A 12,125-nucleotide genomic window follows, 5' to 3' on the forward strand; every position below is an offset into this window, starting at 1 on the left:
CAGACATAGACACAGCTTTAAATGGTACCAGGTGGCTGCGATGCTGGGGCGCATCCCACAGGAGTTTGGGGGGCTCCCCAGCGCGCTTGGCAGCAGACCCGGAAGTGGAGCAGAAGCACTTCTGGGTCTGCCAGGGAGCAAGCTGGGGCACCCCCCAAGCCCCCCGGCTTGGTGACTGGTGCCTCCTGGGTCTGGGGGGGCACCCAAGGTACCCCCCGTGACTAATTGCCGAGCTGGGAGGTGCGGCCCCCCCCCCCCCCCCCCCCCGTGTGCTCCCCAGCGGACCTGGAAGTGGATCAGAAGTATTTCCGGTCCACTTCTGGGTTTGCCACTGAGCATGCGTGGGAGGGGGGGCCCATGCTCCTGTGGGACACTTCATCTGCCCCAGCATCGCAGTGTTCATAAGCCATGCCTGGAACCTTGAGGCATGTAGAAAAAACATTTAAAGCTGTGTCTATGTCCCCATCCCTGGTTCTTTGAATCAGCATCGAATCTTCAGATTTAGATTTGACCAAATTGAATCGGGAACAGTGATCCAAATCAATTAATTGAATCACTGTCCGTGATTGGGGCCAAATCCAAATCAAATAGGGCCCATTTCGCACACCCCTAGTAGCAGGTCTAATTCAATTGTGCAGTTATTGTGTAATACATGTAAGGTGTAGAGGGGGCCCAAGAAATCTCTGTGTAATTTCTGGACCGTTGCAGCTGGGAATTGGAAAGGTTTTAGAAAAGACCCAGGAGAATGCCGTATTGTATTAAAAACCACCTTATTGTGAAAGACTCAAGGACCTCAGGCTACTGACCTTGTGACGGGGAAGATTAAGGGATGGTAAACATATTTGATAACAGGTGACTCTTCCAGCTAGTGAACATCCAGTGGCTGAAATTTGGAATGAGGAATAAAGCACCCTCACCTTTTTTTCTTTTTTTTTTAAACCCTGAGGATAATTAATCATTGGAACAATTTAGCAAGGGTTGTGGGAAATTCTCCATCACTGGACATTTTTAAATCAAGATTCTGTGTTTTCCTGAAAGAACCTCCTGTTCAACCACATTTTTCAGACCTGAAGAATTAATTCGGGGAGGCCCGACAGCCTATACTGTGCAGGAAGTCTGACTAGATATTTAACATGATTGCAGTGTGTTTATCTAATAGGTCATTTAGCTGTTTAATCAGTGCAAGATTATTTCATGCTGCTACTGGAGTATTCATATATACAAATCAGTAGTATTAGTACTGTGGGTACTTCTTGGTTGGAGAAAGGCTAAGGAACATCATCATGACGGTAACATGCCCTTGCTGAGACATTAGGCAATCAGCAGCAGCTTTAATCTGTTGCTTTCTGGAAAAAATTATAACCATTGAGGGACTGAATGTCTGGCCTTTGGACTCTGTCTCAATAGTCTAAAAGGGGGGATGGTAGGTCTAGGGCAGCATCCACTCCTCCATACTCTTGCTTAGGCCTACATGCTGAAGTTCTTGGTGTGATGGTTGCATAGACCTCTTGTGCATACACCATGATGCAAAGGATCAACAGTTGCCAAGAAGAATACTAGTTCTCTTTCTTAGTTAAAAACACTAGATTTTATGCATATCAGAGGTAAATTACCCACTCTTCTAAGGGATGATTGGGAGATAAACTTGTCAGCATTTATATCACATCTCTCCTCTTTCCTACCCATTTGTATACCACAGTACTGCTGGCTGAATTATACAGGAAATAAGGATCTGTCCCAAACTCTGAAAAAGATTTAAGAACATATTCAAGATCACCAAAGTTCAGGTTTATTAAAGGAATGAAAGAAAACCCTTATGGCAAACTTAGAAGTTATGTGAAAGTGGACTTCGTAACGTAATTGTTGAAACAGCAGCGTCTTATGTTAGAAATTCATAATTTATACAGACTTAAAAAATGATCGTACAGATAACTACCACATACTAACTTTATGTCCTGTATCCCTTTCAGCTATTTTGGGCAGCAGTTAAATGTCCCGTTTCAGAGTTGTACAGTCTTTCCTCACCCGTTTGTCCCCACATTCTGCTCCAGTCACATCAAATTTTAATTTGCTTATGGTTCTTCTTAGCATTCAAAGGCTCTATAATATAGAGTCGAGAATAAGATTCACGAGCACTGCAAAGTACTTGTAGGGCTTCTGGTGGTCTTCTGACTTCCCAGTACTAGGGACTACAATTGGAGAACACCTTAGAAAGAAACAAAAAATGGAGGTTTGCAATGTTACCGTACATTGTGATTTTTATTTAGCGCAAAAAATATAAAATTTCTATGAACATTTCTATGAAAATAAATGTGACAAAATGCCTCTTCCATACTGAATGAGTGCCTGAATACAAACTTACTGTATGCATGTCACAGAAGTCCCTGAACTTGCTCAGAAAAGCTGAATAAGGCACTAAGTTTACACATTGATTTTAGAGGATGTTAGTACTTAAAAGTCCATCTAACTTTGGGAAGCTTGGGATCCAGATATGGAATAAAATTTAAGTCCATAGGGACTTTGCTATTTACTTCTCATCTCCAGACAAAATAGTTTTGGTTTCTCTAAACGCTTTTTGTCAGTTATGCCTCCCAGACCTCTAACCATTTTTGTTGCTGTCTACTGGAGTCATTCCAGTTTGTCTGCACTTTTCTTGAAGTGTGGTGTCCCCCAATACTCCAAGGGAGTGATGATTAAAGTGTAAGAATCACTTCCTTTGACTTGCAGGCAACACTCCTTTTAATATAACCCATGTATTGGTTTTTCTTGTAGCAATTTACTCAGGAAAGGGACTGAGATCACCTGTTTATTTTACTTAGGTTACTGCTGAACCATCAGATAATAATGCTGTTCAGCACTGCCAACCTTTTCCAGATCTCAATTAAATATAGTAGATGAAATCTTAGGCCAATTAAGGTAATTGGAAAATTTCAAAGGGGTCATGGTTTTATTTAGTGCAGGACCCTTGGTCTGTGAAACAGATCCCAAAGGATCTGGAAATTTAGTACTGGAGGAACAGTAGTGGAGGAGCATGAATTGCCACTCCCCTTTTGCTAAATTTCCAGTAGGGAGCACCATGAGTCAGATAACATGGCTGTGCAAAAGGACCGTTTGGGGGGTGGGAGGTGGGTGGGGGGAGGGAGTGTTGTATCAGGGGTGGCTGGATCTGGATCAGGCAGAATGGGGTTAGATCCAGCTCAGGTTCAGATCAGGGTGGAACAGATCCTAGTGGCACAGGGCTGGATCGGGCAGCATGTGGCCAGATTGTGAGGCATGGGTCTAGATCAGGGTGGTGTCTAGATTTGGTGGCACAGGACTAGATCAGGGAGCATGTAGCCTAATCACCAGGCATGAGTCTGGATCAGGGTGGTACAGGTCCAGATCAGAGCAGCACATGGGCAGGAGTCTGGATCGGGGTGGTACAGGTCTGGATCAGAGAGTGTGGAATCCAGCCTGCAGGTGACCCTCCACCACTCATCTTGTCTGCAGAAGCAAATATTTGAGCACCACCGACAAAGTTTTTCTATTTACAGTAGTTAAACATTTCCTTCCAGAGCGTAAGCTTATTTTGTCTACTTTTCCTCCCTTTCTTCCCTTAGAGCCTCTCTTACAGTAAAAGAGAAGTGACTTTTGTGAGAACTTCTCTTATTCTGCCCAATTTTTGTTTTCATTTTCTCTATTTATTCCATTTGTCTGTCTCCTTTAATTCTTCCCTTTTCTGTCTCATTTACATACTTTTCTCTATATATCTCTTGCTCAAGGCAAGGAGCTTAGCCACTTCCCAGTTTATGCCTGTTTTATTTTGCTTAATCATCAGTATTATTAAATAAAGATATTTAATGGAAGAGAACAGCCATTGTATAAGATCCTAACAGCTGGGTTAATGCCCCTTAAGAGTAGCACAAATGGGCCCATTAATAAAACAGAAGTCAGAAGGGGCTCTGTCAAATATCGGCATACTTTTTAGACAGGAGTAAAATTTCAAAGTAGCACATACCACATCACTTTTTATACAAATTGCTCTGCTTGTTGGCACACCAGAGCTCCCAAGTGACTCGTATTTCAAATAAAACACTTTAGCCTTCAGGCAGCTTTAGAAAGTTGCAAACGTATCAAGCATTTGAATCACATTTATTCCAGCACCTTGGTTAGAGTGAGAGCTGTGCTGCAGAACACAGCCCTCAGGCTTGATCAGGGAAGTGAAATGCAGGATTTTGGTCAGTATCACTTCCTTGATTTTAGCCTATGCAAGATAGAGACAGGCACCAAACTATGAGGCATTAAAATACACCAGTAATTTTCAAATTCCAAATACTTGTTAAGGGCAGTTTTAGCCTGAAGGAGCCTCCTGGAAAAAGGAACTTCTTCCCCCCCCCCCCCCCCCAAGATAAAACTTATAGAATCTCGTTTTCTAGTTATAAGAGACAATACATTGCCATTGAAGTCAATTTGACTCAACAAATGCTTGGCATTAGTTCTTGACTCTAATTTAAGTTTGCTTATATTGCCACCAAATCTTCCAGTTTTTTTATTTCTCTGATCCTTTCACATCAAAGAGATGTCTAGTATTACTGAGGATAAAGATAATCTATGCCTTTGTCTAGTTATATCTTCTGCTCACATAGTGGCAGTCAGACATTTGGAGGATTAAAAGGAAAGAGAGGTTAACTATTATTTCCACTACTATGGGAAAAATAAAAGTCAAGCATAAGGAATATGTTAACCTAGAACAGGAATATTATTGCAATATTTTTCTGTAAATAAGTTACCTTTATTTAAACCTTTCCTTTTGTGGGTCCTTAATTAGACCTTTCTATGCCTTTTATTTCCTGTATTAAGTAAAAGGATTAGCTTTCCAGTTTATCGGGTTACAGTACAGCCCTAGTTTCCTGATGTGTCCACCCAAGTGATTTGCAAATCATTCCTATTTCTAGTATGGTATCACAGAGACACTGTATAACCTGAAATTCCAGACCTTTTTTCCCTGAGGCTTATAGTTCCCTCCCACACTGAATTTCTTTCCAGCACTTTAGTTATCTCTCAGTTTCCTAGCACAACAATATAAAACACTGACCCGTGACATGAGGAACGTCACAAAATGAAATCTTGTACTATTTTCTCTCACTCTCTCTCTCCATCCTTTCAGTCATCCTTTCTTTTCACTATTTTCCCCCTTTCCTCTCTCTCCTTATCTTTAGTCTCTTGCTTCCTGCTATATTGCCTTGTTTCATTACTGAAATTACTTTTCCTTTACCTTTTACCATACTCATCTTTATCTTGCACTCTCCTTGCCCAAAAGTTTAGAAGAGGAGGGACCAGCTGTGGCTAGAAAGAGATGGTCTGTAGTACCCTGCCCCTCAAAAACATAATTGTCAAAATGCAGGGCATCTTCTCCAGTTTAGACAACTAAAGAGAGATTTTACTCCTGTGAGCTGGTGCAGCCCTGATCAGCTCATGGTCACATTCCTAATTTCAGTTGTGCACAAACTTGACTTATTCCCAAATTCCCAACTGCCCTATCATTCAGCTAGAAACTCTTGATCATTCTGGGGCACTGCTGTATGTTTCAGAGTTTCCACATAAAACCTGTGAGATACCTAACTTGGATCAAAACAGCTTCAGAATTTGCCTTCTTGGTTTCAAGGATGAAGTTGTGCTGCCATTCCTCAAAGCTTCCCAACATGACTGGAACTTGGGGGTCTTAGAAGTAGATTGGAGTGAGCATAATAATCTGTTACTGCTCTATTCTTTTGGTATATGTCCCCCTTAAATTACTGGTGGCAGATCTGGAAAGATTTTTCATTGTTCCACACTAGACTGTCTACACCAGGTGCTTTACTGTGCAGTAGACTAATCTACTGTGCAGTAAAGTGTCACTGTCTACACATGTGTAGCATTTACTGTTCAGTAGATTACAGGTAGTAGATTAACCATGCAGTAACTACTGTGCAGTAGTGCATGTGTAGACTGCTGACTGGGAGCAAATTGCTCCTGGCCAGCCTAGACAGGAGGGGTTGGGGAAACTGTCACTTTCCCCTGGGCAGCTGCTTCTCAGCCCCATGCCCTGATCTGCAGATTGGGGCATGGGGCTGGGAAGCAGCAGCTGGGGGAGGGGACATTTTCCCAGCCCCATCCTCCTACCCTGACAGCTTCCCCCATACATAGGAGACCAGGGCCTGACCCCGATGTCTGGCATCCACGGAAACCTGAAGTTCCCCCTGGCTGGTGTAGGTGAGCACAGAAGGTCTGGACTAGTCCTGCACTGAACTGCTCCCTTTGGGTGCGTGTGTAGTTACTCTGCCAGGGAAATCTTACTGTGTAGTATGCACAATAAGTTTACAGCACACTAGTAGCAAATATAGGTGTGCCCACTGACTACTCCAGTAACTTTTCAAACCTCTGTATAGATTTCAGTTTAGAGAAATGAAGATAGTTCAGAAGAATTGTTTAGATATAAGAAGAAATTACATTATTTTTAAGAATGTCTAGTTTTCTATAACCTTTATTTAATTCCTAATATTTTGTCCCTAGACTATTCAGATTATTTGTTCCCCTCAAAACATTTTTAACAAATATTTCTAATTATCACAAGAAACATGATTGTGATTGGGGCTGCCAGGTACTTGGGTGAGTTGTATGAGGCATTTGCTGCTTAGTTTAGTCAAGGCCAGTTTTAAAGGAAGATGATAACTGCATCATACATAACTGAAAGCTGTGTATGAAATAAAATGTACATGCAACCAACTGAGCATAGAGTTAAAGATTTCTGCTAAGCATTTCGGATGAACACAACTAAGAAGTACCTTCTACGATGCTTTTGATTTGTATATATAATGCTTTTGAGATGTATAAAATAACAATGTGCATAAATATGGATATATCAAACACTATTATCACTATATCAAACACTATTATACCAAGATTTAGAAATGCACATATATGAAACAGCTCCAAGTAATCACTTGGCGTCTAATTTTCATTTGCCCTCCTGCAAACTTACCATGGTAGCACTGTAGAGTGACCTTCCAGTGGTATTAATGTAGTTTTGGCATACATGTGAAGTAGGTCCATCATGTGAGCACACACATACTTCAGTCACCATAGTTATTAAATGGAACAATCAGTCTTAGTATGTAGCAAGAATATGGTGGCCACTTCACTTTCACTTGTTGCCACATTGCCCCTCTCCCCTCCAGCCCCATGTGCTGTATGGTAATCCACAACTTTTCTGTCAAGCTGAATGGCTCACCTTCCAATGCAATTGCCACTTCTCCCTCAGCCCCATCTTCTATCCCACAGCCAACTTCTTATGTGGAGCCTGCTTCCCTTAGGATCCTCTTGCCAGCCATGTTGTGCAGAACCCCACACTAGCTCTGCGCCTGCTGATTCTGGCACAGGAACAGTATTGCTGGCATGGTGCTGCTCCTGGGCTAATTAGCTCTGCCTCTCAATACAGCTAACCTGCCTGCCGCAGTACTCTTTGCTTTGCATCAGGGAGACAGCACACGCAAAGCATCCCAGGCTACAAAACAAGCGGTTGATTTGATTTGGGGTGCATGAGTCTGAGATTTGGCTGGCATCAAAACAGGAGTGGGATAGTGGTTTATACATGAAGCAAGAACTCAAATAGTCCCTAGGCAAAGTGGCACCTTAAGATCCATCAATGAGTCCTGGTAGAGTTCATCCTGGGATGGAGGGACTGCCAAAGACAACAAGGTGGGACAATTTTGTCCCTCTCTACAGTATGGGACTTGCTAAATACCAAGATGCTCATAGCCAAATCAAACCTCTCCTCTCTTTTTAGCCCGTCTTCAGATGGGTTTATCCCTGCACCAAGCCTTTTATCTTGGCATCCTACAGAGGGGCAAGCTTTGTCCGACTTCAAGTACCTGTGAAGTATCCCAGGCAAAAAACAGACACAGATGAAAGAGAAGGGGCAGTAACTTTACTTAGCTGGTCCATAAACTAGGCTTGTTATACATGAGTTTATAAACCAGGTGCCAGGGTCACAGCCTGCATCCAGACGAGCAGGAACATGTTTTCCTGGGGAAAAGTAGCAACAGCACACGCTGTGCCACTGCTGCTTGTCCCTGGGGAATGCCCGTGCCACGTGCTCTGGTGCATGGCAAGATACCCTGGGTGAGGAAGGAGAGACTGGGACCAGCAAATGTACTGGTCTCAGTAGCCTTCTCTGGGGTCTTGGGGGCCTCAGAGAGCTGCAGCTGCAGCAGGGAGCCTGGCTGGCAGCTGGAGTATGGCGTGGGATGGCCACGCTCCAGTTTTGGGTGGTGTATGCTGCTGCTAAGTGTCAACCCACTTTTTTATGGCGTGAGTTTTGTTGACCCAGGGATCTCCTAGGGTCAACCCCGCACCCCCTGCTGAGGTGAGGAACACCTGCACGTGTGGTGTGTGGTGCCACAGACGGGTCTGCGGCGCCACATACTGCACTCCCTCACTCGTCTGGACGCAAACTGTCTTCGGATGGGTTTATCCCGGGACAAAGCCTTTTATCCTGGCATCCTACAGAGGGACAAGCTTTGTCCCGCTTTAAATACCTGCGAAGTAACCCAAGCTAAAATCAGACGCCGATGAAAGGGAAGGGGCAGCAACTTTACCTGACTGGTTTATAAAGTAGGCTTGTTATAAGTGGGTTTATAAACTAGGTGCCAGCGTTTATAAACCCTGCTCCCAACTCCCAGTTTTGGGGTCCCCAGAGGGTGTCAGAGACCTGGATCTATGACTGACACCATGAACGTGGTGTGCCCTTGGAGGCTGGGGGGCACGGTGAGCTCCCGCAGGCGGTGGCAGTGATGTTGGTGGCGGTGGCGAGCTCCCGCAGGTGGCTGCGGTGGTGGCGGGGGGCGGCGAGTGCTGATGGGCAGTTGGTGACCACCCACAGACGTCGGTGGCAGCCAGTGGCAATTGGGGACTGCCCGCAGATGCCACTGGTGATGTCGGCAGCGAGGGGGGAGGCGGGGTGGAGAGCAGTGACCACATGCAGGCGCCACTGGTGCTTTTCACAGGGGGTGCACCGCCAATGTCACGGGGCGCACATGCACCCGTGTGCACCCCCTACGTGTCCCCAGGGACTGGCACCAAACCAAGGGGTTACACACTAGCTTGCCCTGGCCATGAAGGGGACTCAGCCTTGATGGCAGCGCGCTAATGGGGGAACTGGCCCTGAAGCCTGCGTTGCCTGCGGCCGAGGGCAAAGGCTCTGCCGCGCATCCAGCCTCTCGGCTGCTCTTTAACGCGGATGAAGGCGGGGCCGGGGCTGTGATGCGCGGCACGCGGGGGCACTGACCCGGCCGTGCGTGGCGGGTGGCCCCGCGCCCTCGGCGCCGCCCCGCGCTGGTTGCCTGGCGACCGCATGCAGAGCGCGCGGCGCGCCGCCATGGTGGGGGCGCCCGCCGGCCGGGCCGTCTACCAGGGCCGCTTCCGCGACACCTTCCCCGAGCTGCCCGCGGTGGGTGAGCCCCGACCCGCCCCGCCGCGCCTCCGCCCGAGAGGGCCCCAGGGGGTGCTCGGGGGGCAGGTTTCAGGGCTGGGCCCTGGGCTGTGGAGCGCACAGGCCACCCGGCATTTTATTCTGATTCAGGCTCTGCTCCCCCCTCTCCCCCCCTTCCCCCCCGCATTGGCTTGTTGCCAGGGTGAATTTCTCCCCCAGTGTGACTCTCCTCCCCCTCCCCCCACCACTGCCACTTGCTGCGCCCTCTGCATCACTCTGTTTCTGTTGTGCAGGCAGGGAAGTTGAGGCCCATTGGAGACACGGCAGGAAGCTGTCTCACTGAGGCTCTACCCAGGGTGAGTGCCTTGCCCCGGCTTGGGCAGACTTCAGCATATCTCATCAGCGTTACGGGTAGGGGTTGCACACAGGTGCACATGCACCCCCTGAGATTGGTGGTGCACTCCCTGTGAAAAGCACTACTGACTGATGATGCTGCTGGTGGTGCTTGCAGGTGGTCGCTGCTTGCCACCCCACCCCCTTTGCCGCCAACACCACTGGCAGCATCTGCAAGCAGTCCCCAATTGCCATTGGCTGCCACCACCACTGCCAGCGGTGTCTGCGGGTGGTCACTGACTGCTGGTCAGTGCTCACCACCCCCTCTCCCCCACCACTGACACTGCCGCCACCACCGGGAGGAACTCCCCGCTCCCTGCTGCCGCGCTGCTGCCGCCAACACCACCACTGCTACCTGCAGGCGGTCACCATGCCCCCCCAGCCTCCAAGGGCACGCGGTGTTCATGCTCATCAGCTCCCTTAGCAAAGACTGTGATGAAGAATAAGAAGAAGAATACAAAAAGAATACAGAGAGGAAAAGATTATCTGGGCTGGACCCAATGATTTGTACGGTCCCTTCCAGCCCCTCACATCTCCATGATGAAGTTCAACATCAAGAAATGTAAAGAGCTCCACCTTGGGATGAGCGGCCCCCAACACAGCTACAGGCTTGGCGGTACCAAAATGAGTAGCACCATGAGTGAAAGGGACCTGGGGGTAATAATAGACAACAGTATGAATTTGAGCCAGCAGTGCAAGGCTGTAGCCCAGTAAGGCAAATAATACTCTGGCATGCATCAATCAGTGCATCTCCAGCAAAACCAAGGAGGTGATTCTTCCACTTTTCTCAGCAATAGCGAGACCACAGCTGGAGTACTGCATGCAGTTTTGGGCACTACACTTTAACAAGGATGTGGACAAGCTTGAGAGAGTCCAAAGAAGAACCATCTGTATGATCAGAGTCTTAAAAGGCAAGCCATACGAGGAAAGACTGAGGGATCTGGGACTCCAGCCTGAGGAAAAGAAGGCTGAGAGGGGATCTGGTAGCAGCTTACCACTACACTAGGGGAGTACATTGAGGGCTCAGTAAGCTACTGTTCACCAGGGCACCCAAGGGGAAAACCAGGAGTAATGGCCACAAACTCCTAGAAGATCGATTCAGGCTCAACATTAGGAAAAACTTCTTCACAGGGTGTCCAGACTGCGGAATACATTCCCTGCAGAGGTGGTGCAATCACCAACCCTGGAAATCTTCAAGAGGAGACTAGACAGTCACCTTGCTGGGGTCACCTGACCCCCAGTTATCTTTCCTGGTTGGTGCAGAGGGCTGGACCCAATGATCTTCCAAGGTCCCTTACAATCTATGAAAAACTATGAAACTGTGAAAATAATAATAAAAAAGCTGCTCTTTCTAGTTCAGCTGGTATGATATGCACTGTCTTCATTCTCCTCTCATGCTTGTTAGAAAAGTTTTCTGCTGTCATGGTGTTCATAACACTGGAAGGACTGGGGAACATAAGGTTCTTGCTGCTCCTTGTTTTTTTTTTAACATGGGGTTACACGTTCTCCCCTTAGAGCAGGTTTTATTAAGCTGGCAATTAAATGCTAGCAACTGTAGTAGCTTGCCAACATCAGTAAAACTGAACGGCTACTGGCAATAACAGGAAACATTTACAAAACTGATTTTGAATGTACATGAGATGTTACTTAAACCAGACGTCACTCCAGATTTCTGCCCATGTCTCCTGTTTTCAAATGGGAAGAACTAAAATTATTTTCCATGTAGCTCAATAGACTTGGTCTCATTTGTTTATAAACAACTGCTAATGTTCTCATGAAATACTTTGCACATTTCTATTTCATTTCTGTTTATTCTATGAAATCCACCATGTGTAGGCATCCTTCCTGACTACAGTATAATATAGATTCATTCAGCTTGCATGGGCAAGACCAAATGTGCTTGCTATATGGGTGTTATGAAACTGTGCTCTTGTACATAAATGGTGCATCTACATGTACATTACTGTGCATTAACTAATCGTGACTAAATGTGATACCTGCATTTGCAGGTATTGAATTTAGTCATGGTTAGCCATTTTTACAGTGCAATAAGGGTGCCCACCTATAGACATGCACCCGTACTGCACATTTAACTAGGCTAAATGCACATTAACACATCTCGTGTAGACATGCCCAAAGAGATATTATTAACTCTTATGAAGGTCATTCTTCCCTCTGGAAGGTACCTTCAGAGAACTGTGCTTTCCTACGACCTTGATCCTTTTTTTGAAATCAAACAATGGTGGGTAGGTACAGCCAGGTACACAATACCATGACACAAAAT

At 46.3% G+C, this 12,125-nt stretch overlaps 1 protein-coding gene across 1 annotated transcript in view; it reads left to right on the forward strand.

Moving 5' to 3' along the window:
* Positions 1-9,355: 9,355 nt before the first annotated feature.
* The window catches only part of EFHB (EF-hand domain family member B), a 29,840-nt gene continuing 27,070 nt past the window's right edge, over positions 9,356-12,125 (forward strand). Inside the window, exons 1-2 of the mRNA XM_014603024.3 lie at positions 9,356-9,466; positions 9,742-9,804. Of these exons, the coding sequence (XP_014458510.1) occupies positions 9,371-9,466; positions 9,742-9,804 (159 nt within the window). The 5' untranslated portion in view covers positions 9,356-9,370. The remainder of the gene's footprint in view (positions 9,467-9,741; positions 9,805-12,125) is intronic.

Source organism: Alligator mississippiensis, chromosome 5 (genome assembly GCF_030867095.1).
Source record: "Alligator mississippiensis isolate rAllMis1 chromosome 5, rAllMis1, whole genome shotgun sequence".
NCBI classification, from domain to species: Eukaryota; Metazoa; Chordata; order Crocodylia; family Alligatoridae; genus Alligator; species Alligator mississippiensis.